The 23,846-nt window shown below is 46.8% G+C and overlaps 1 protein-coding gene and 1 non-coding gene across 2 annotated transcripts; both read right to left on the minus strand.

The window, feature by feature from the left end:
* On the minus strand, positions 1–23,219 carry LOC131289055 (uncharacterized). Its single transcript, XM_058318255.1, has 6 exons — positions 23,010–23,219; positions 5,154–7,074; positions 4,061–5,082; positions 1,782–4,009; positions 1,560–1,708; positions 1–487 (listed from the first exon to the last, which is right to left on the minus strand). Exons 1-6 carry the CDS (start codon positions 23,033–23,035, stop codon positions 92–94), a joined length of 5,742 nt encoding a protein of 1,913 aa, XP_058174238.1. The 5' UTR covers positions 23,036–23,219; the 3' UTR covers positions 1–91.
* Trnaa-agc (transfer RNA alanine (anticodon AGC)) lies at positions 624–696 on the minus strand. The gene has a single exon. It is a non-coding gene; the product is annotated as a tRNA-Ala (tRNA).
* Positions 23,220–23,846: the final 627 nt, after the last annotated feature.

Raw genomic sequence — 23,846 nt, forward strand, 5'->3', positions numbered from 1 at the left:
GAGGTGAGTTATATATACAACGACCCTCGCAAAAAACTTCTATCAAAAATGTAATAATGGTTCTTATTGCCTTCTTCCTATCTCTCTACTACTATTTCGTCGGAGTCGGTGTCAGTGGCAACGGTGGCGCCGTGTCGAGCGGGGAAGTGAGCGTTGGAAATTCTGCCACTAGACTTTGGTTGGAGTTGAGCTGGGAACACTTTTCGACAAACTTGGCCTCATCCTCGGTGCACTCGCCGCTGGCCAGTGGTGTCGTGAGGTGGCTCCGGTAGGCAAAGTGTAGCTCCCGCTCGGAATCGGCCCCATCTACGTCTGCGTCCTCTTCCTCTTCCTCCTCGGCGTGATAGATTTCCGTCGCGTAGATATCGTAGCCGTAGGTGTCGAGGAATTGGCCCTCGTCGAGCGGCTCAACTAGCTCCATATTCGCGCCCATATGGTTTAGCCCCTGGCAGAAGTCATCATCGATGTAGAGGTCTTCAGTTGATTTCTAAAAAAGGGTGATCGACGAGCAGAGATATGGGTAAGATTAATTAAAATTTCGTAAGATGCATTCCATTCATTAAATGTTTTCAATTGAAAAATAAGGTCCTTGATTCACGAAAATGGTACCAAAAATCATTTCTTGGAGATGCCGGGTATCGATCCCGGTACCTCTCACATGCTAAGCGAGCGCTCTACCATTTGAGCTACACCCCCTTGTTATGTATAAAACCGTTGTGTTGCGTTCAAAAGCAATCAACTGACCTACATTTGCAGGTCCATTGGAAATGCCTCAACATAGACCGAGTGACTTAACTTGGCAGTGCGAGTGCGACAAGCATTTTAAAATCCTTTCACTTTCCACTGGCGACCAACGAGCAATGTGTTATCCCTCCACAAAGAGTCGAATGAACCGCATTACGATCGAGATCACGCCCCAAGCATTGGTTCATTCCGTGTCGCTGGACGATTTAGGAAAAGGTGGGGTTAGCTGCATCCGCTTTGCCCAGGAGTCGCCTAAACAACTGTAGCTTTTATCTCGTGCAGGTAATGATGTTTTATGGTTCATTTCAGTTAAACAAAACGTGTTGGTCCTACAATAATTAAATATTATTAATTAAGTAAATTAAATTACACCAAATATTAAAACAAATATTTTAAGAAATATAAATCAACATTTAATGATTATAATTAATTTTTCCTGCTTATGATGTACTGTTTGAAACCGTCCAAATTCATTTAAGGAGAATATTTCAAATGAGGCTATGATCAGTTTTCTTTTGCTCAATTAAAATAAAAATGCAAAATGGCTCAAACAAGATTTCAAGATATAGCAAAATGTATATAGCTTAAAAATAGAGCTACTAGGGCAAACATTTGTTAACTGTCCGGTCATTTTGCACATTCTTTTCAAATCTGATAGAAAAAATGAATTTTTGAATGAAACTACGAAGTACTATAATGTGACCTCTTTACAGAAACTGTTTGTTAAGCCTTGCCCTCACAGAGAATCTGCTGTGTTTAAATGTTATCAACTGAATTCAACAAAGTTACAGTTGAAAATCTACAAATCATCTCACCTGGAATGGAGTCATTGCGTGAAAACGACCGGCCAGGGTGCTAGCGGACGTCGGTGTCATCGGGGGCTCGAACAGGGACGCGACGCTCTCCCGTGGGAAGGTCATGTCGCCAAAAGCGGCCGCCATACCGATGCGGCTTCCGGCGGGTACTGCATAAAAAACGGAATGGAAAACGATCGTGATGCCGATGGAGTGCGATTAAGCGCCAGTCGAACAACCTACCATTAAAACTTTCTGCCGGTATCATCGAATTGCCACAGTTGCAGCACACGAACCGATCCGCTCGACCAGCGGCCGTTAGTTGACCGGGTTGTCCGGAATTGGATGCCACGAGGTTCACGGGGGTTTGGGCCCGTGCGACTTGGGTCGATCCGTCTGCACCACTCTTCTGTCCCGGGTCGTCTACTGCCGGTGCGATCAGTCTTAGCTTCGAAAAAGCACGCAGAAGCTCGTTGCCACAAGAGTGCCTCACACCACCCGGGCAGGAAGGGGCAGATCCGGTTGGCGTGATGCACCCGGATGACGGTAGCTCCAGATCTTCCAGGTTGGCCGAGTTAGGCCGTGACGATGCCGGACTAATGTCCGAAGCACGGCGCGATATTTTACGCATGTTCACCGTGACTCGGGTGGTAAGTTTCTTTTTGCGAGCACTTCCCAACGGAACCGAGCTGCCAGCTGCTGCTGCTGCTACTCCTGTTCCACTGGCTCCAACTGGAAACGATTCGGCAATCGGAACGGATAGATCGGTGGTCGAGACAATACTCTCCCGGTATACCGTCTGCTGATGATGGATGGCCACACTGCTGTTGGTCGTGCCAGAATTAAGAGCCTTTCTGCGTAGATACAGCTGCGAGTTCGGCGCAAACCCTGTCGGCACAGTGGCGGCAACTTGTGCCGGTGTTGGCGTACTTTCCTTAATTTCGGCCTTCGTAGAAACTGGTGCCTCCCTGGGCTTTGACTGATGGCTTCCAAGCAGCACGTTCAGATGCGTTACCGCAAAATTTGGCGAATCCACGCTCGATGTCTTGTTCGATGGAGACGGTGGAGGGGCTGAGATAGGAACGGGTAACGTTGACACAACATCCTTTCGTTGCTCGGGCGCTTCCGATGCTTCCTTCGCCTCGGCCGCGTCTTCCGCCTCGAGTGTCTTTTCCAACTCGAGCACCTTCGTCGGTACAAGCAGATTTTCTTCCACAACCAGCGAACCATCAGGTAGGTTCCGGGCACCTCCGGTGGATGGTTTCCGTCCGGAACCCTCCGTTTTCCTCGCTGGGCTGTAATCGAAGCCCGTTTTCTCGAACGTCGTTTCAATCTTTTTGATCGCATCCCGAACCGATGTCAGGTGCGCCGTCACAATGCTCAGGGAGTCATCCAAGGGAGTGGCAGTTTGTTCGGTTTCAAGTTTTTCTTCTCCTTCGTGTCCTTCCTGCTGTTCCGACTCTTCCTCCTCACCGGGCAACCGAAGACGACTTCGTTCGCATATGATTTTCTCCTTCTTCCATAGACTCTCAAACATTCCGTTAGCTACGCCGGGTGATTTCTCGCTCGAAGGGACAGAAGGTTGGAGCTGCGGACTGTTTTTCTGAACCACCACCGTGGTTCTGGGAGCCTCGGGAGAGCGTATAATGTTCACGCTGATGTTGATGCGCTTCGGTTTGATATCCTGCAGCGAGACGGAGCTGTTGAGGTTCGTCGAAGTGAGGAACGAACCGCTTCGGGTCGCCAAACCAGCATTGAAGAACGACTTGCTGCGACAGTCTTCCGGTGTCATCGGTAGCGATTCGTCATTGGCCATTCTTAGCTTCTGATCGGAAAGCCACGCGTGCTTGCGTATCTTATTCTTGCGCGCGATCGGTGTATCCGGGAGGGTGAAGTCGCCGATCGTGAAGCGGAAAGAGTTGTTCAACTTTGGCGTGCCCGTACGTCGTCGCGTTCCCGGCGAACTGTCGCAAGACTTCGAAGGATGGTCGTGGGGAACGGGAGTGTGCATTTCGTCCGTATCACTACTCGGACGTACAGTTGCCAGCTCTCGCCTATGAGCGCCCTCGGAAGGTTCAACTGATCGCTTCTCTTCAAAATGTTTGTCCAACTCAGGGTGCTCTACAGATTTCGCCAATTTCTCCAGACTCCCCTTGGTAGTCGCTTCCGGTTCCTCTTGTCCGTCTATTTCGATGAAACTTTTGTTCAACTGATCAACCACCTCAAACAGTTCTTTGGCAGCCTTCTTACTGGCCCGCGGCGGTTTCTTGTGTTTCTTTACCGTGCTGGTTCGATCGTAAGCCACCTGCTTGGACGACGATTTGGGCGACAGGAACTTGTTGTTGAAGTCAAAGATCGTCTGATAGATTGCCGAGTTGGACAGGCTGAAGCTGGAACTGAGCGGTGACTTTTTGTCCGAAGGCAGCAGCACATTCTTACCCACCCTGGGTGGGCGCTGAGGCAGCGGACTCCTGCGTTCCGTCGTGGGAAGAGTACGTGGCTCCGGTTCCTCTCCGATCAACGCTTTCGTGCGATTCAATTTACGTGCCGGTTTCTTCGGTCTCGGCTGCTCCCCTGCAGTCTTGGTGGTCTTCGCCAGATCCGATTCTTCGGTGTGGAAGTAAATTTTGTCCGTCTTTTCAACGTGTGCCCCTTGCTTACGTACGTCATTTAGTTCGTTCTTGAGCCGCACCTCAGACGAGTTGGTCTGTTCCTCGTAATCCTCCGCCAGCCAGTCGTGGGCACCGTGCTTCTCCATGCCCAACTCCAGCAGCAGACAGTCCAGAAGATCAACGACATTGTCCATGCTCATTTTGCGGTTCCCCAGATCGCCCAATCCACCCTCAAAAATCTGCCGGAAGCGTTCGCAACGCTCCTTCTCAAACATCGGCAACGGTAGATCGGTGGAAGTGTGCAGCTTTTCCAGCTCGGCCCGGTTGTACACCACGAACGGCACGTACCCGTTCAGGATTTCCCACAGCAACAGTGCGATCGAGTACACATCGGTGCTCTTGCTGGGATAGACGAAGCTCGATTTCGGCACGAGCAGCTCCGGTGCAACGTAGTAGAACAGGGAGAACCGCTCTCGGTACTCCTTGCAGTAGGGTAGGAAGCGACTGGCACGGCAATCGTACTCGGACCCTTCAGAACCGAGCGACGCAAACGCGGGGTACGGTTTCGAACGGTTCTCGCACATTTCCTTCGACAGCTTGCGGTACTTATCGCGCAGAAACTGCTCATCATTCTTGATCAACCGGGCGTACGTGGTGATCTTCTTCAGCTCGTCGTTCTGCGACGAGGTCATCGAGTTGCGCGACGAAGAGGTGCTTCCGTATCGGCTCTCGATCTCACGCCGCACCTCATCCGACGCGGCGTCCGTCGTGAGCTCGAACGACGTTAACTTGACCGCGTACGGATAGCGGCGCATCAGGATGCATCCACTGGAGATGTTCGAGTGGACGTAACCACACTGCTGCAGGTAGCAGACGGCGGACGAAATCTGCTGGACGACGGTTATCGCGTGAATCAGTGATAGTCGTTTGTTCTAAAAAGGAAAAAGAAAATTAGCCAAACTTGTCCTTTGTCTTAAAAATCAACCACAACACCACGTCTTACCATCTTGTGAATGTAATCGAAAAGTGTAAAATCGAACGGTTCCATAAGCAAAGTCGCTTGGTTTAGCGCCCCATCGTACGCCACGGCCATCAGCGTTGCCATCGTCGGGTGGCGTACCTGAGACAGCACCTCAAAGTCCCGTCGGCAGGCTTCCTCGGCAAAGTACAAACTACGTTCCATGTTCAGCGAGTACTTCCGCAGCGTTACCGCCGCCCCACGGAACAATCCACAGGAAAACTCGAGTGGACTGCCAAACGCACTGCGCAAGCCTCCGACACGATAGCGCACCTCGTTCGGGTAGCACGTCGGTAGGCTCGTGCCCACCGTGCGCCGGAAGCACTCCAGCAGGTTCCGCTCGCTGTAGCGCGTTTGGAGAAAGTCGTCCGACATCTGAATGCTCTTGCTCCACTTCTGAAGTGAATCCAGCTCGAGCAGGATGTCCTGCGGGTCCTCCTGCAGCGCCAGCTGCGCCAGCTGGACATCGATCTCCTGCTGTCGGCTCTGCAGCAGCCGATCTTCCCGCTCGAGCTCCTCGTCGACGTCCTTCAGGGTGCTACCGTTGGATCGATCCAGATCCGTCACCATGCGACCCGAGCGACCCTTCAGCACGCTGATCGGTTCGGTGATGATGCTGGTCGAGTCATCCTGCAGCGCGGTACACTGCAGGAACTGGAAGTTATCGTTGACCAGCTGCTCGCAGTTCCGTATCTCCGCCAGTGTGTCCTGACCGGGAGCTTGCTGCTGCGGGGAATGCTGGACCACATCCAAAACGTTTGCTTCGCTCGCTGTCGTGTCGGCATGATCGCTGAACGGCAGTGCGTAGTCGACCAGATCCCCGTGCTTGTTCACGACCGTCTGATAGGAGAGGGATTTGTGCTGCTGCTGTTTCGTATCCTCCGCCCTACCCTTCGGCACCATCGTACCCCGGTAGGCTCTGGAGGAGATGACGTGCTCGTCGTAGACGGACGAGGAGTTCAGCTCGTACTTCCGGTACGATCCGGTCAGCGGCGAATCGGAATCACTATACTTTCGCTGCTTCGTCGGACAGCTGGAAGAAACCGGAGCGACGCTCATCGCTCCCGCCGGTGGCGCCGGAGCAGGTTTATCCTTGAACGCTCGTGGGCGTGTCTTAAGATTGTTCTGCTTCTTCGGTGTACCGTCGGAGTAGGGGCTCGAGTTGGCCTTGTAGAACAGCCGCGGTGGGCTCTGCACGACGTACGAGTCCCCGAACGTGCCGTCGAACTGATGTGCCTCAAACTCAGCCACCTCGTTCTCGTAGATTGTGTTGTTCGGCTTGGGAACGGCCTTCGGCTGCTTGTGCGTTCGTTCCGCCCGGTCGGTACCGAGAGTGACGGGAAGAGAGTGGCGCATCAAGTCGGTCGGGTTGGAGTGATTCTTCTCCACCGCTCCCAGCCCGTTGTTCCACTGGCCGGTGACGTTTTGCGTGGACACGTCCACGGGAATGCGGTTAATGTTGCGGTAGAACTCGACCGAGCGTTTCGGTTTTTTCGGGGGACCGTCCGCCTGCAGAGGGGAAGCAGTTCCGGCTGATGGTCCGGCGACCCGATGGTGGCGAGCGTATCGGGGAGACTTTGGGACTTCGAAACGGGTCGTGCTGCGGCTTAGTAGCTTCCGCTCACTGCGTGCCACCTCCACGTCGGAGCTGAAGTCATCCTCGAGGTCACTGTCGTCGCCGGACGATTCTTCCTTGATGGGACCGTGGGCCAGCGAGATGCGGGGCTGGAAGGTGCTCGACTCTTTCGTCGAGTCGCTGTGCGGAAGTTGATCACCCGGAACGATGTCACTGTTGCGCTGCTGGGCTCGCCAATCGTTGAACTTTGCCAGTGCCTCCCGATAGGCCACATCCTGGTCTTGGCCAATCGTTGGTGGTGCACTGTCGCGCCTTCGGTGGCGTTTGTCTCTGTTCGGATGATGAAAAGGATAAATATCTATAAATATAAAATCTCTAACTAGTGTCCCACCCGAAAGAACTCTTCCGAACGAACCAATGTCCGGAACGTTGCGAAACAAACTGACACAGTTTCACTCGCAACCAGCACTTTGTTGTCTCTCTTTCGGTTCGTTCCCTTCAGCCAACTTTCGTCAGGTACAGTTTAGTACCTTTTAGGTACTAATTTCCCAGTTCCTGCTAAACCCTTCCCGCGATCGGCCGTCCGATTCAGCGTATGCAAAAATCTGCCCGCAAACTGACATGTGAAGACGAACGAAAAGCAGGACAAGTGTTCGCATAAATTGTTTCTCCTCCTGCGTTTCCATTCCAACGTAAACGACCACAAAGTCCCTCACACACCACCACCGTTCGTCCCTGGACCCTAGCTTTGCATTCGTATCGGTGCGATAATGTTCCCTCTTGTCTGTGCTTATTAAATTATACTGGCCATGTGAGAAAGCCGAACTCTGCACTGGCCGGAGGCTAACAGGGCGGACGGATTCGCCAGCCGTAACCGGTGACCGGTGAAGTCCACGTTCTGTTGGTCTGCCTTTTGCTTGTGTCAAGAGAAGGAGATGAAGTCGGTAACGGCGGGTCTTGCCATGGGTGAGGTCAGGCACACCTAACCGGGCCTTCGCAGGTGACTCGTCTTGCTTTTTTTTTGTGGTCAGCGGAGATGTGGAAACGGGTGGGACGAAAAGAACCACATCGAACCAAACGTGGTTTCATGAAGCACAGATTTCACACTTTCCATCGTGATCCCGACGGCGGAGTGGCCGCTGGAAAGTGTTGCCGTTGGATGTGCTGGGCGGAAAAAAGTGCCCACACTGGCGCAAGATGACCCGGTTGGGTACAGATTGGCCACGGACGGGAACGCCAGTCTACAAAAATCAAGCCACGAATCAAGGCAGAACAAATATACCGTGCGGAAGAAAACGGTCGTCAACGCTGTTTTCCAACGTTCACTGTTACATTTATTACAGCAGGGCGGAGTAAATGTGTCGCGTCGCTGTGACTGCGTAATTTGTTATTCGCTGCTTCGGATTTTAATTCCATAAAAACAGTCCCGCCGACATTAGCTGCATTTCACGGCGAAACCGAACCGCAGGGATAGTTGCTTTCAGTCAGCATTTTATCGTTTGTTCAAGCCGATCATTGCCGATCGATTTGGTCCGGTTAAATTGCGATCAACCTCAAATCATTGGTGATTAAACGGAGTCGAAATAAAATTGTTGCTTTTCCAACAAATAAGGTGACTTTTTCACCGTTTTTTCTCCGATATTGCGTCTTATAAATCTGAATAAAATTGAAAACAATGAAAAATTGTATAAATGATAATTTTTCAGCGAGAAAAAAGAAATTCATACGTCCAGAAAACCAATTGAATATTCCATTCGTACAACCGAAACAACATGAATAAAATATGTCCGCAGCGCAATTGCAAACCAAACAAAACGAATTCAACAAACAAGGAAAAAAAACATATGGAAGCGAAAAGTACATTTCATACATCATCTTATCCTGCATCTTTCCATCTCGTGCTCGTGCGTGTTTATGGGCGTGCTTTCCTTTCCTAGCTGCCATTCGCATGAAATTGTTTCCACGATATCGGAAGTAATCGATTTCAAATCACGTTTACTTTGCATCATCCCCGTAACGAGTGGAAAGACAGTGTGTGGCAAAAGATCAGAAAAATATACCCTAAAAGAAAAGCCCGACCCAATCGAATGATCGATTTACTTTTCTCAAATCGATTCGGGTGTAGCAATTGCGCAAGCTGCCAAAGCAAAGCTTAGCAAAGCGCAGCTGCAACAATTCCATCAGTCCATAAAATCACGCAATATGGCAACGCTAGTCGGCAAAACTCTTTTCTGGGCAAATAAAAACTGATGGCCACACTTGTTAAATGAAAATTTACACATGATCAAATGTTTCTAAACCCTGTTTGTTTAGATGACAAATATAATACAGATATTATTTCATGCCCAATTCAAACATTACAGAGGAATAATTATGATAATTTAGATAATGAGAAATGTGATATGAAAGTTTGTAAAATTCAAGACGAAACGGGTATGATTGTATGAAATAATTTAATACGAGAACATTTACAGGAAACAATTAATGCAGGCATTTGTATAACTGAATAACTATACCTAGTAAAAATAACACCGACACATGACTTTTGAATATCTAACAGTATCTTCAAGATTGTAAACCCTTTTTTTCATTTTTATGTTTGCCTTTTGACTTAAGGGATAGCAAATTTGTAATAAAATTACTACTTTTTTTTAATATCGGACAAGAAATTCCCCCATTTGGATGCTGCATCAGAATGCACTATCGATTGTGGAACCTCCGGCGGAAAAATCGCCGTTGACGTGCTTAGTTTTCACGCCCTCATTGGTAAATAAATGCGGCACACGGAACCGAACACGAAGCGGTCATCCAGACTGAATAATCCGAGCTGCCCAAAAACCTTCCTTCCCTTCTGCCTCAGACATACGTTGGCCCGGAATCGGTGCCGTTTTCCACCGGAGGGAGGGTAAGAAAGTAAGGCGATTTTAAAAGTGACCCATGTTCGCACACATGATCGCTCGCCCTTTCTCTGCCTGCTCCGTCGCTTCCAACCGGCTAATGAATTGCAGCGATTTTCATGGTTTTCACTTTTCACACTGCGTCGTTTTCATCATCTGGCTCCCGAGACAGGCTCGGGCGAAGAAAAACAACAAAATAACAAATGGCGTGGAAAGGGTGGTGTTGGTTTTTCGCTTCGTTCCTTTTCCTGCAGCACCGATGTGACGGGAAGGTATCCAAACATTTATCTTTAAATGATTGTTGCAGTTTTTCCTCCGCCTGTTTTTCTTTCCTTTTAATTTTCCACTAATACCTTCTCCCTCTTCCCACCTTCACGGTCAACCCCCGGTGTCGGTTTCCATCCAGCCCAGTCGGTCTCAGTGATAACAGCGCGAAAATGCGCCGGTAAAAGTTGGCACCCCCGATATGGGTGAGGGATTTAGTGGCCGCAGCGGACTATGACGGAGCAGTAAATTCACTTTGGCAGGTAGTTTTGTTGAGTTTATACCTAACCGAGCGTGATGGACACAATGTCAAGGGGGTTCCACCAGCTGATAGTAATTTATAATTCGTCGGACGGCAGCCTCACCTGGAAGCGATCGCTTTGGAATTAATGTAAACGATATGATAGAAATTTCACTTCACCTCACAGATTGTCGAGCACTGTCGGTTGAAGTTTGGTGAGAGTGGAAAAGTCAAAGAGGAAAAGTGATTGAAATTGAAACATCCAGCATTGTAGATCAATGGGAAATTTTCTACGAGACGACGCTGTAGAAAATTCAGTATGTTTTATTCATTGTACAAATAATTATTTCTAGTGAAAACCAAACATACACAAAGGCAACGAAAAAATGTATGTATTGTATGAGTATGTTATAAAATTTAGTCTGTACGTATGTATTCAGATTCTAAAATGATGGCATGCAGCGATAATCTTCCAATTAATCCTGAGTGATTAATCAACGCCTATTTTAATTGAGAAGATCAGGATTGTTTTAATGAAAACTAGCCTTCATGAAATATGCATAAGAATGTTCAAAATCTCAACATCATCTTAAGCCAACTAACATGTGTTGTAGTTAAAAAGTCCAGAAAGCAACACAAACCGTTATTAACATGTCCGAGAGAAATTAAGATTGACCCCGTTTTTCAAACACCAAAGGCAGCACTTTTCGAGATTAAAATCTGAACCCACAAGCGCATTCTTCCACTCCACTCCCGATCGGAAATTGGACCCGGTACCGCTTGTGCGTGTCCCGAGTGTGTCAAGAAGATAAAGATGCATCTCGAGGCGGGAAAATGACGGTCACAACAATGGTGTGACGATTACAATCTTAACAACCACCCCGTCGTCGGATTCGACGGACAATGAAGTTCGTGGTGAGGAAGGTATGAAAAATAAATTTAAAAATACAACCCCAACTTACCGTGGACAGTGTAAGTGGACAGATAAACGATGTCCAAAACTCCGACACCGAAGGGGGTCCGGAGTGGAGTAGATTTAATTTAACTTTTCATTTCATCGGTCGGAGCTGTTTCGAGTGTCCGGTTAATTTAGTACCTGCGAAGGTTATTCGGGCCCCTTCAGTGGGTCTTTTTAGTACACTTGACATTGCTTCCGGTAAGTTAAAACATAAAAAAGTGAGAGGAAGATGCAGCCCAGGTGGAGTAGCAACCAGTCACTTTTCAGCATTGACTACAATAGGACCGTTATCGGGAGGAACCGGTCCCGAAACCACATAAATGACTATAATTTTGGAAAACTCATCGAAAGTGACAGTTGCATGGAAGTAGATAATTTGTTAATCTCTTAATCGTCCTCCGTCAGACTCATAAAAAAAACAAACCACCCGATGAAAGCACTTTCGGTGACCGACCGATTAACCTTGGAAATGCGTTTTTAAACATCACGGTCAAGCACGTTGTAAAGCCGGGAAATCTGGCTTACAATTATCGATGCAATTCAATGTTGCACATGAAAGCAAATCAGCTGTACAAAAGTTAGTAAGGCTCAAGTACAGTTTTCACTTTTCACTATACATTTTGACTTCAAACTACAAGCAAAGCAAAAGGGGGCAAACCAGAGAAAGCGTTCCCCAAGCGTGTGTTAAAACGATTTTTGATACTCCCAAAAATCCCATCGATCACAAAAAGCGCATTTGACACGACATTATGAATCGGCATTGATTAATTTCGAATTCATTCATTCAATTTTTCCGGCTCACATCGTGCCGCTGCTTTTCTGGGCAAAGAAAGTGCAAGCGAATGGGATCACGAAATGTCGGAAAAGATGGGACAGCTTTTGAAACGAAGCTGTAAAATCATCACCCATCGTTTGTAGGACCGTTTTGAACAAACGGTGATTCTGGTGGTGAAAAATTGATGCAGGTTGAAAGAAAAATTCGTTCAAAGCTTTAAATCAAACCGAGCTTTCCTCGTCCTCGTCGTCGTCGTCGTCGTCGTCGTCAACTTTCGTGATCAACCCAAATAACAACAAGAAGTGCGCGCCGAAGCGGTTCCGCGAAAGCATGAACAATTAAAACAATCTAAAACCAACAAAAATTAGTCCTCGATTGGTCACCAGTGGAAGTTTTTTCCACCGTTTTTCTTCTTGCTGGTTATTATGACCAATGCTGCTGACCAAACGGAACTCGAGTTTTCTCGACTTTGTCTCGTTGTGCGAATGTCGGCCAACGGATGATTTATGGAGCAACTTTCCTGATACACCGTTGCTTTCTGCCGAATGTAGCGAGAGCAACAACAAAATTTCTATGCTAAAAAACACAGAGAAAAGTGTGTGAAGAAAAAATGGGAAAATTGAAACTGATCAACGCGTTGGTTTAATCCAGCGTATTGACAAGTATACATTTGGGAAACAAATGAAATCGGTGCTTAATTGGTCGAAAAACTTCACCGTTTGCGTTTCACGCTTGGCGCGATTGAACAAGAAAATTATACAACACGAAACAGCGCAAAAATCAACCTGCCAACAGAGAATTAAAACACGTCAAACAACGCGTCAGCCAAATGGAATTATCACATTTTACACTCATTAAGCATACGCTTGAACATGCAACGCATTAAAATGGAAGAGGAGAAGGACGAGGAGAAAGAGCAGAAGGAGGTGGAGGACGGGGAAAACTGTCAAATTACTGAAACAATAATTTAAAAAAAAAATGAAGAAAATCGCATGCTTGTTTCAAGCCCCCTATTTTGCGGACTGAAAGCGAGAAGAAATCGTTGTCGCCTCATGAGTCGACAGCATTATTTTTCCACCCTTTTTCTGACCGTTTGCGTGCGAGTTTTTCCGCCGCCCCCCGCGATGCCTCCCACTGGCGCGTGCATTTCGGTAAAGGCTTTGCTTTGGCTCCTATCGATTTAGTTTTCACTCACCACATTACGCAGCACATGCTGGTGGAGTCATGATTGGATTGAAAGGATCGGGATTTGTAAGGAACGTGTCCAGCGAACCATCGTGATTCATAATTCAAAAGCTATAGCAATGGACGGAACACGAGAAGATGTGAGAAAAGTTGCGCCCTTTTAGAAAAATGCACCAGCGTCACCGGGTATCGATGGTCTTTTGTGTTTGATTTTTCTTCCTGGAAAATGATCATTTTTTTCACTTCCAAGGTAATCAACACTGTTCCGGATTGAAGCAAATGATATTAATATACACGACATTATATTTTCACCAAGCACCCCACCATCATTTCCCATTCAATGATGTGATGAAGATACTTTCCTCAAGAAATATTGACAATGTAACTAGTTCAAGCTTTTCTCCACATCGCTTCCGAGAAAGTGTAACATTGAAACGAGTGACTGATGTTCTTACCCATCTTTGCGAGAACTTTCGACACATTTTTCCTACTGCCGCATGAAAACCCGTTAATTGGTTCCGAACTGAAAACATACCATCCAGTCGCGAGATACGCCGTTCCTCCCTGTGACCGTGGGATGGAAATTTAGATTGGCAAAAAGGTATCACACACATGCCGTTATCCCTCCGTAGGCCCATTTTCCCTATCGATGCGGAAACAATAGGAAACGGAGGAAAATTACCGCCACTAGAGTTATGTTATGCAGCAAAAGTGCAGCATTTTTCAGCGGTTCGAACTGTTTCCTTCCTGTACGCAGCAGGTTTCCGATCCGGAGGCTGCATTTTTTCGCTGTTTTCTCGTTTGAGATGATCGTACATCGTAGGTATTTCTATTCTTTTTGCGTCCACCAGCAAGCGAATAGACATTTCTTACGGAGGGTGGAACCCCGTGCGTGGCCCCATTTAGCGCTGAATAACAACACAAAACCGAAAGGTTCCACCCTCGTATGTAGTCTCTTGCGGCCACCGTTTGAAAAACAGCAGACCCCATCCTCGTAAACCGGCAGCTTTTACCTCATTTTCCTCAGTTCCCCAGCAATCAACGTCGTTTAACAATCGTTTTCGAAGTCCATAAAACAAAATCTAATCGGATCTGGGTACGCCGTTTTCTTTTCCCACCCGTCGTAGTGTTCCAGAAAGACGCGCTAGTAAGGTTGGTGGCGAGGAAAACCCACGCGGCAGCCAGCCTGGTACGTCCCGGGAAACGCCCTTTGACATCTGGCGGTACTCGGAAATGGAATGTCTCTGCGGTAGCGCGGCGGCTCCCAGTGTGGAAGGGTCAAATCGGCCAGATTCGCGCGTACAGATACACCCGCCCTTTTCGTGCCCGCTTTCCCACTGGCATTAACGTTTTTCGCGCGAGGTTGAGGTTGTTTTTCCTCCTCCTGCTCCGTCTCCTCCGAGCGTCTCCTACGCAGCTTCCGAAACAATTGCCATCGTCGGCCAATGGTTGACGGATGGACGGTGCCTGCTTTCGCTCGTATTTTCCACCCATCCGGACTACCCCTTGAGTAACGCGCCGCGGCGGGAAGTGCACCACCGGAAAGACGTCCACCAATGTGGCCACACTGGACAGCTACCGCTCGTTGGCATCTTGATTAATTAAAAACATGTTGAGCGCAAGGGAAACGTTGGGCAAGCGGTTCAGCCAAACAGAAAGAGGAAAGAAAACCATGCCAGATTCATTGCAGCATTGTAGCGACGATCGGTGAACCGGCAGCGTCCCAACAAACGTCTCAGTGAGCATCAAACCGTGCGCGGTTAGGACTTTGGTTGTTTGAATTCAGGCCACACAGCGCCCCATGTGCGTGTGCAAGTAATTTTCACCCGTCTGTACGAAGCTCAGCGTGCCGGAACACGGTACGTATGTATGTAGCGTACGTCGGGGTCTGTGGCCCTACTCCACCGGAAGTGTCTAACGAAGGTGACATTAAAAAATGGTTTTTGCTCGCGCTTTACTGATGTTGCTTTTTCATCGCAAATTTTCACCCAAACCCACACCTCCATCGTAGCTCTCTCTCTCTCTGATTGCTACTCATTTTGCTTTAGATGAATAAAGCCTCTGTGGTGGAAAAGTTCTCTAAGAGCGGAGTGACATCATCTACCGAATGGTGAAATTGTGTCTATTTTCGAGCGAAAGTTTGGTGGGTTCGTCGCTTATCGACTGGTCAAGTCTTTCGATTTATTTTGTCGCACAAGCTCCAAACTCGGTAGATTTTAATTTTTATTTAAAACAAGTTGAAAAATGGAAGAAAACAACTAAAACCAGATCGATCATATTAAAATAAATGACGTAATATTATCAAGTAAAAGGCTAGTAGGCGTAGTAATACTTCCAAACTTATTATTCCCCCATTTCATTCTAAACCGAAAAGATCGTTCGTGCTAATACTTTCACTTTAAGCTCATCACTTGAAAAGGTTAAACCACTTCGAGGTGAATTTAGAATAGGTCGTGCAGATTAGCACTTTCCACCATCATCCAAACACTGGCTAGGTTGGGTTTTATAGAGCATTGTGTGTGATTGAAAACGACGGCTCGGACAACCCACTAAATTATAGCTCCCCCGATAGCGCAAACCCGGATGATTTATGGTGTCATATGATCGCCGAATGGCCAACCTGCACATCATCATCATCTGTCCGTGCCATCTCTTCTTGCTGCCCATCTGCCAAAGGCACTACTATTTCACGGTGACCGATCTACGGCGTTGGCAAAAGGATGGCCAGTGATCTTTCTGGATCGATTCCGAGCCGCCCCTTTTGGTTCAATTTTCCCTTTTAAACTTTCGCTGCCCGCTGACCGGTAAAGGTTACGTGGTTTTCGAGATAAATAAAGTGAAATAAAATGCAAAACGGCGGATGAACGCGAATGCAGCGACACGCCTGACTGCACCGTGGGGGCAGGTAGAGGAAGAGAAGGGGAGATAATTTTTCACACTTTTCCACACGATCTGACCCTCGCCCGGACTGGTCGAGGCACATCGTTGCCGCTGTGGCTAGCTTTTTCCATCCTCCATGCATTCCCTCCGGCAGCAGTTTTCCGCGACTTGGGCTGCCTTGCCTTGGTGTCATCGTGAAATGTGAAATGAAATTGCATTTGACGTTGCGCCAAAGCGAAATAAAACAAAGCAAACGATGCAGCAGCAGCAGCAGCAGTGTGGCACCGAATGCAGAACACCCGTTTTCCTCGTACACAACTGCACGATTGCGCATCAGCACTTGTTGATGATGGCGAAATGGAAGATGGCACTCTCGGGTGGGGTTTTCTGCGAGGCGATCGCTGCCCCGCCGGTCGTATTGTTTGCTCGGTGGTAATTTGATCGAAAAATGGCTTTATTAGGCAAAACCTTCACACCGTTGCTTAACGAAACCCGCCTGAGTCTAACCAACAGGGGTGAGGTTATTAGAAACGTTATATGGCACACGAAGGGCGAGGACAATGCGCAGAGTTGTGTTGTTTATTACGAATTATTAAAATAATATATTGCCTCACCTGTAAACACTGCTTTTCAAGGTAGCCTTCCTTTACAAGCGAACAACCAGCCATTTAGTAATACAACTCTTCGATGTTTCGGAAGTTGTGCAAAATGCTGCTGCAGCAACATGACACTAATCCGAAACGGATACGACTATTGCTAAATTGCACACGAATTGTTATCACTTCATCAAATGTTCCGACTACCGATCAGTGGCATTAGACGAATCATTCACGCCGTACTGAAAACCACAAAGGTGCACAATTTTACTTGCCAAAAACCGCGCATCCGGACGCAAAACGATGCTTGCCGTTTGCCGAAGAAAAAACGACATAGCACACCGACACCCTAAAAACGCTTCGCTTCAGTGAACTAGATTTTCTGTTGTATTCGCATCCGATTGTCTTATTCCGCGAGGTCTTAAAAGTCAAGTCACCGTGTCGAATCCATAATGATCTGAACCGCCACCGGTTCGCGGTATGGATGTTTTTGCTGGCGCGGTATGGAACTTCCCGCTGGTTTGGACCCTGAAGACTTCTTGCGGCTCCTTGCGGATGACCTTACCGACCGAAGAAGTTCTAGAGTGGCTTCGAGGCGCTTTTTGCGTTGTACACCCCGTTTTACACGCGCAAATGATGAAGCTAATTGATGTCAGCCTGGAAGAAACGCTACCCGCACTCGCCGGAAAGGAGAGAATGGTTCTCGACGTTGGCCTGTTGGGTTGTAATTGAGGTGTTTGCGGTACGGACACAATCTCAGCGCCGTGGGCATCGGCCTAACTGTGCGCCGGGCAGTGCAGGTGTGGCGGAAGAAAGCGGTATTCGTCAGCGAACCGCAACTACGCGCAAGAAAAACGCACCGGAAGCCGGCAGGTCGTAAATCGTTCGCGGAATGTAGCCGAAGAGGAGTGCTGCGTCGAAGTGGTTTTCTGGGTACGCGCATCGGATCTGGGAAATTGTACAACATCGCACGGTGCCGCGAAGACAAAGGAGTCGAATACTCGATGAGAACGATGAGATGAGGAGGGAAGAAAAGCGATGGCCAAGGGCGGAAGTACGGTTCACAAAATTTTCGCCTCAAAACCTCGCGCCGCTCCCAGGCGCACTCAAGGGCTCAAGGCGGGGAAAAGGCGGGGAGCAAATGGAAAATGAATGTTTGGCCATTGCCATTCGTCAAGCGTAATGGTGTACGAAATGGAGAGGGTAGCACTGGCCTCTGCGTAATCGGATGCGCAACCGCAAAAACCGCAGCAGCACGGTGTTGCATCCTCCGGACAGCGCTGCAGTTGCATTTCCGGTAACAAATCTGAGCGCGAAGCATAAGTACGTCGAACAGGTGAGCAAAGTCTTCTCACTTTCGCACGCTATTTCGACTTGATTTAGGGGATCGCTGTGATGTGAAATTTGAGAAAAATTGCTCATAAAGGTTGCGTTACATGGGAAAGATGGGATTCGACGCAGCATCCTTTATAGGTGGTTTATTAAATAAGTTAATTTTCAAACCCTGATTTAAATAGCTTTCAAGTAGTATTATTGTAAACCAAAAATTTTCAGGAATTTAACATAATTAAAAATAAAATTACCTTAATGTGCATAATTGTTACTACAATAATTCAGACTGAAATAGATCTGTTTGTGCGAAGAGTTTATGTTATTCCATCTAAATAACAAATTATAAATCTCATTAATGTTCTACATATTGGGCGGGTTTTAAATTGTCTTAAATGTTAATCACACGAACAATTGATTCTCAAAATATTGAGCACAAACATCATTCTTGTATAACACCACCCCGGTAGTTTTCCCCCATCTAGTTATAACAAGTTTTTATTACAATTCTTCTCTTTCAAGATTTTGTTTACCAAATTTATTGTATTTAAAAACGTATATTTATCGTCTGAATACCTGATCATTGCAAAATTAAAACTCTCAATCGTAACAATGGTCCTTTTTAATATGTTTAGAATTTTTTTTCCGATATTGTTAGCTACTCTTTTGTACCTTGTTAGTGCTAAACAGAAGTAAATTTGTATACTGTTCTACAAATGATATTTATTACAAGGAGACCTCACGTGATAAGATAAGCTGTAACTGTAATACCATCCCTACTTTCCGAAGCAACATTTGTAGGTGAAACAGGTGGTGTTACAGACGCTAAAATGCACTTTTTTACACACGTTAAAATGCTTGCCTGAATATTTGGATTGAAATCAAATGGTTTTACAACTTGGTCAAAATCATTCAAAACTGAAGTTTAAAAAATTATTATTTTCCTTAACTCTTCGCATGCGTAGTACGTGAACGTAAATTACAATCCCCGTGAGCGATACAAAACACACTCGTGCCGAATAATGTCGCCGAAGGGTACATTGTCACACCTGTTATCCCTGCCATCCCCGTTCCGCGCTCCACGCCGAGATCGGCGATGCGTGACGCACACAAAAAAACCATAGAAACATGCGTAGAATTGGTTCAATTGGTCGTCGCATGGTCTGCCCAGTTTGCTGGGGGGTACGGACGACAGGTTTCAGCTCTCCGCACGAACGGTATACGCACATCAGGTATGCAACCTGCAAATGGTGTGTGTGAGTATGGGGGTGGCCCACGGCGATGGGTGGTAGAATGTTGTGGGCCATTTGTGTCCCCGGGACCCCGAGCCATAGAGAAGGGTTACGGTGCCTCCGCGGGGTAGTGCTCGAAGTCTGCACGGAACTTCCAACTGCGAACGGTACCGTATGCACCCATCCCGTGCAGGTAATCGCACCAGAACCATCTGCCACCCGCCGGAATAACCCACCCTTAGTCAACACCCTCTACCTGCATTTTTTTTATTAGATTCTTTGCCCCGTTAAGTGCAGGGGAGTGTAACGCGCCCGGGGAAATGACCCACCCAGTTTTCCACATTCCAGCTTAATGTCCACGATCGTTCTTGTATTTTTGTTATACTTCCCTAAGCCAACCCTTCCCAATCAACAATGGAAACCTGGCAGAAGGGGAGGCGCGGAAAAATTGCAAACAATTGCCAGCTCGAAGCTTGGCTACCAACCAATGTGCTACCGTTTTGGCGCAGCGACCTCGGATGGTGGAAGGTTTCTGTAACCTGCTACTTCCGGTGGCAGTTACATAGAGATACGTTCGATAAGCAGAAATAGAGCCGAAACGTTTAGAGAAATCTACGCCGTTCAATGTAATCTCTATTTATTTCAAGGATAGTTGAGCCCCAGTTCGAATTGTGAAATGACATTCGACATGCAATTGATACCGAATAGAACAGGTTACAGACGGAAGATATTAATCTGGTCGTGTCCAATGCGGTTATTCTTGTTAATGTGGAATTTATCAATAGAAATTTAGTTTGAATTCTTCTAAAACGTATTCCGTAAGCACGTAGCGATTTTCAAAAAATAAAAATGACTGATAAGATAGTACTGCTTCTTTCCTTCCAAAAATATTGGGAATAGGGGAGTAGAATCACTCGGAGCAGATACAATAAGTTTTGTGACGGTCGGAGAAGACATGAACAAATTTGTGAAACATATAGCAATCTAAAAGAAATCCATGTATTTTATGAACCATGAAATTTAATTTTGATCGTTTAAAAATGTTTTGTTATTCATTTTGGATTGACTAATATGAAGATGAATAAAACATCTCTGTGCTGACATTACATATGCAATAATTCTGATAATAAAATAACAAATGAAACTCTGATAACATGGTTTATAAATCAGACGTATAGCAACAAAGATATTTGAATCATCTAATTTTCGATCGTCGACTACCGCGTTTTCTAGCCGAACTGTTAAATAAATAAATTAAATTACAAATATAATATCCATTTTCCGGCACCCAACATTATCGTTGTACAAAGCGGTACAAGCCAATCAATCCGTTGGCTTGACCTTTACCATCCGTTCCATCGAACAATGCGACGAAAAACGAGTTCGGATTGGATCATTCCCGGGATGGGAAGAGAGCTCAAATGTCCCGTCCACCCGATCGAACCTCTCGCCAAAAGGTGTACGTGTGCAGCAGCATTTGGAGGTCAGTTTGAGCGGGCAAAACTTAACCGACCGGAAATTGATCGCTCGGCTACGTTCTTGCGAACGTACGAGCTGTTCTCACAGGTGCATTGAGTTGTAAATTCAACCCGTTGTTTGGGTTACTAAATTTCGGGCATGGCTCGGCCACCACTCCGTCATCCAGTGGGAAAACGTGGTGTGAAAAGATCGCACAGTGCTGCACAAGAGCGTGTAACGTAATCGCAACAATTACCGGCGAGTCCCACGCGGGATCGGAACGGAACCGAATCGGACCGGAATCGAAGACCAACAACAATCGGCATTCCGATCTCCGGGCCAAGTGGGGTGTGTGTGTAATTTGCGCGTTTAAAAATTCATTTTAAGAAAGGTTCTCCCCTGGTGGTGTTGGAGCTTTCATGCAGTTTGCAACCGACAAACTAAAATTAGACTCTCGAGACTGGTGCGGGGTTGAGGGGTTAGGGGAGCGAAAAGTATAAAATACCACCCAAACTAACCCGGAACAATAAATAATCTTGAGAGCGTGTGTGAAAAATCTCGTTCAGTGTCTTTTTCCGTTGCGTTCCTGGGCATTGAGGAAAACCCCCTGCCGGAACAATTGCGAATAAGCAGCAGAACGAAGAAGGAAACAAAAACGCCCCAAGAACCCCCCCTAAACATCCGCGCGCGTGAAAATTAAAGAACAAATCCTACGTTAATAGGAAAATTGCACCGAGCCGTCCGCCTTACCCGTCGGGCTTCGGACCTAACGGGCACCGGCTCCGAGAACAGATCATCCCGATCGTCCCGAGCTGAGAGTTCAAGCGCTCGAACGGTCCGGGAAAAGGTATTAATTGAAAAGCAACTGTTCTTCACTGAGGCGGATTGGCAGCTGGTACGGATAAAATATTAAATCAATAAACTCCCTTTCCGTGGCCGGATCGAACCGGATCGGAAGGGGCCGCAAAGTGGACTCGGGTTCATCACCGGCACAATCGATCGTACCGGACGGCACACTGTGAGCGAAAACGATCTTCCCCCATTTTCTTCTGCAACAACCGCCAACAGGCGTCTGGAAACACTTTGCCCAGCGGATCTGGAGGAACATGCCGGGCGAGTTCATTAATCATACCCCTTTAGAAGCTCTCTTCTTTGCCGGCATGTTCGTTTACGAAAGACAGACAAAAAAACGAGAGCATCTGGAGTGTATGGTGTAAAAGAATAGAAAATCACCGTTTGATTGATTCTTTTGGCCGATAGGTTGTCGTATTAATTCTGGAGCGATTTTGGTTTTCCCTAACGCACAATCTCGATCTACGAATATCTTCTGCCCGTGGAAAAAAGAAACTTTGAAATCACCCCGCAAATTCATGAAAAATGAAAAAAAAGCCCGGTACAATGGGAAAAGAATAGATAAACCTTGTTATGGTTTTCCGCTGCCCATAACATCCCGTTCCGTACCGGTAGTTTTGCAAACACACAAATCGTCACCGTCCATCACCCAACGGTGCCACCGAGCTCGGTGCATCACTCTCTGAGCGCCGGTGGTCACCGGCATGGAAAAGGCCCGTTTGGATATTTTCCACCCAGCGCACACTCGAAGGCAACCCGATTATTTGGCATTTGCAAAACCAACCGGCGCCAAATTGCAACGCCCCGCAATCCGGCCCATCGCGTACGAAACGCCGATTGAATCCATTTGACCAGTATTAGGGAAGAGGATCGCGGACCTCGCTCCAGTTCGTCTGTTCTGCGCAGGTTTCCCCATTCGACTCATTTACGGTATTTGTGCCACACTCTCCCAGAAGTGGACTGAAACGGGCGATATGCGGTTATCTGCTGCTGCTTATGCTGCTGCTCATAAATCATGGACCACCATAAAGAAAGCTAGAGCTATGCTTTTTAACGAGGGATGATTGCCTGTCTAATGCTCTCGATAGTCAATCAGCTTGAGAGGTCTCTTCGTGCAACCATTTCTTTTATCAAGGAAATTATTGATTTAGGCAAGGGATCAGTTGCATATGTATCACAGATCTGAGGGTTCAATATCATATCTTGGATTTTTTAAATTCTATTTTACTTACTATTTCGCAAGGATAGAAGGGTATAGAAGGAAAACTACAAAGTGATATATCGTGGAACACTTGTAGCTACTGCATGTCTGCTCATCCGTTAGCAGTTAACTTAAATAAATGATGGACGAAATTACAAATTTCAATTTTTTTTTGTACTTTAGGTAAGTTTCATCACTTTTTCTTAATTTTTTGCTTTTATATTTGTATTCAAAATAAAATTTAAAGAATCGTTTACAAGCTTACAAATCATATTTGAATCGTAAAGAATAGTACAGATACTCTATTATTATTCTAATTTAAGCCAGAAATCGAGGATGAAGTTTCTAATACTGCTTACCAAAAGAAATACATATAGAAGGTACGTTTAATACTCACTTTTTGATCCATCCAAGCAGGCCCATGATGATGGGACGTCTCTCCAGATAAAACACGTGCCACAGCCACACACGTGTTCCAGATGGGTTGATTTCGGTTTCGTCGACCGTCGGCGGGTAATCACCGGTTTCCGGCTTCGTCGTTCGCAGGGTTCACCAGACAAATATGGGTCACAGCACACGGGCCGCCGATTTTCTGCGCCCAATTCCGAAGGGCACTGGCTGGAGAGGAAATCACGATCGTACGCAAAAGATTTTTGGTCACAGCACAGGTTTTCTATTCGATTCAAGTTACTCGGTTTTCTGGCTGGCGTTGAACTTTGATGGTAGGTGTGTGGACGATTCAATAGACTTGTTGGAAATGTCTTAAGAAAAACACTTGAATGTTATATAGGCCACTACGATTAAGGGTAAATAGAAATTGGTAAACCTAGCGCGTTCACGGGAAATGAAAGGGAAAACATTTCAGACACATGCACCACATTCGCAAAAAAAACGACAAATCACAGCCTCCCACCTTAGTGGCTCTTTTATAAATGTCTCATAAGCAAATCCCTCCGACAAGAAAAACCAAAACCCGGCGACTTGAAACCAAAAGTAAAGTAATTGGTGTTTTTCTGCTACATCAACTCTGGCCTGAGACGGTTTTCTCTACGTCCCCGCCATCATCACCGCGTTATTATTGGATAATTGCAAAGCATTTTCTGTGCATTTTTCGGGATCCAGGTTGTTTTTTGTTTTGAGTTTTCGGTTCCACGACTCGAGCCAGCGCACACTCGCGGTGAAAATGAGCCGGAACAGCTTTCGGTTTTGCCCTAAAACGTTTCAGTTTCGGATG

Source organism: Anopheles ziemanni, chromosome 3 (genome assembly GCF_943734765.1).
Source record: "Anopheles ziemanni chromosome 3, idAnoZiCoDA_A2_x.2, whole genome shotgun sequence".
In the NCBI taxonomy this organism is placed as follows: Eukaryota; Metazoa; Arthropoda; class Insecta; order Diptera; family Culicidae; genus Anopheles; species Anopheles ziemanni.

Bases quoted from the DNA above. Each gene is read 5' to 3' on its own strand.
- LOC131289055 (XM_058318255.1), bottom strand. From the start codon at position 23,035: ATGGGCCTGCTTGGATGGATCAAAAA. The intron at 4,010-4,060 runs GTTGATCGGAGA...GACGGAACGCAG, and splicing joins AAATTGAATCGCACGAAAGC to GAGTCCGCTGCCTCAGCGCC. The intron at 488-1,559 runs GTGAGATGATTT...ACCCTTTTTTAG, and splicing joins ACGCAATGACTCCATTCCAG to AAATCAACTGAAGACCTCTA.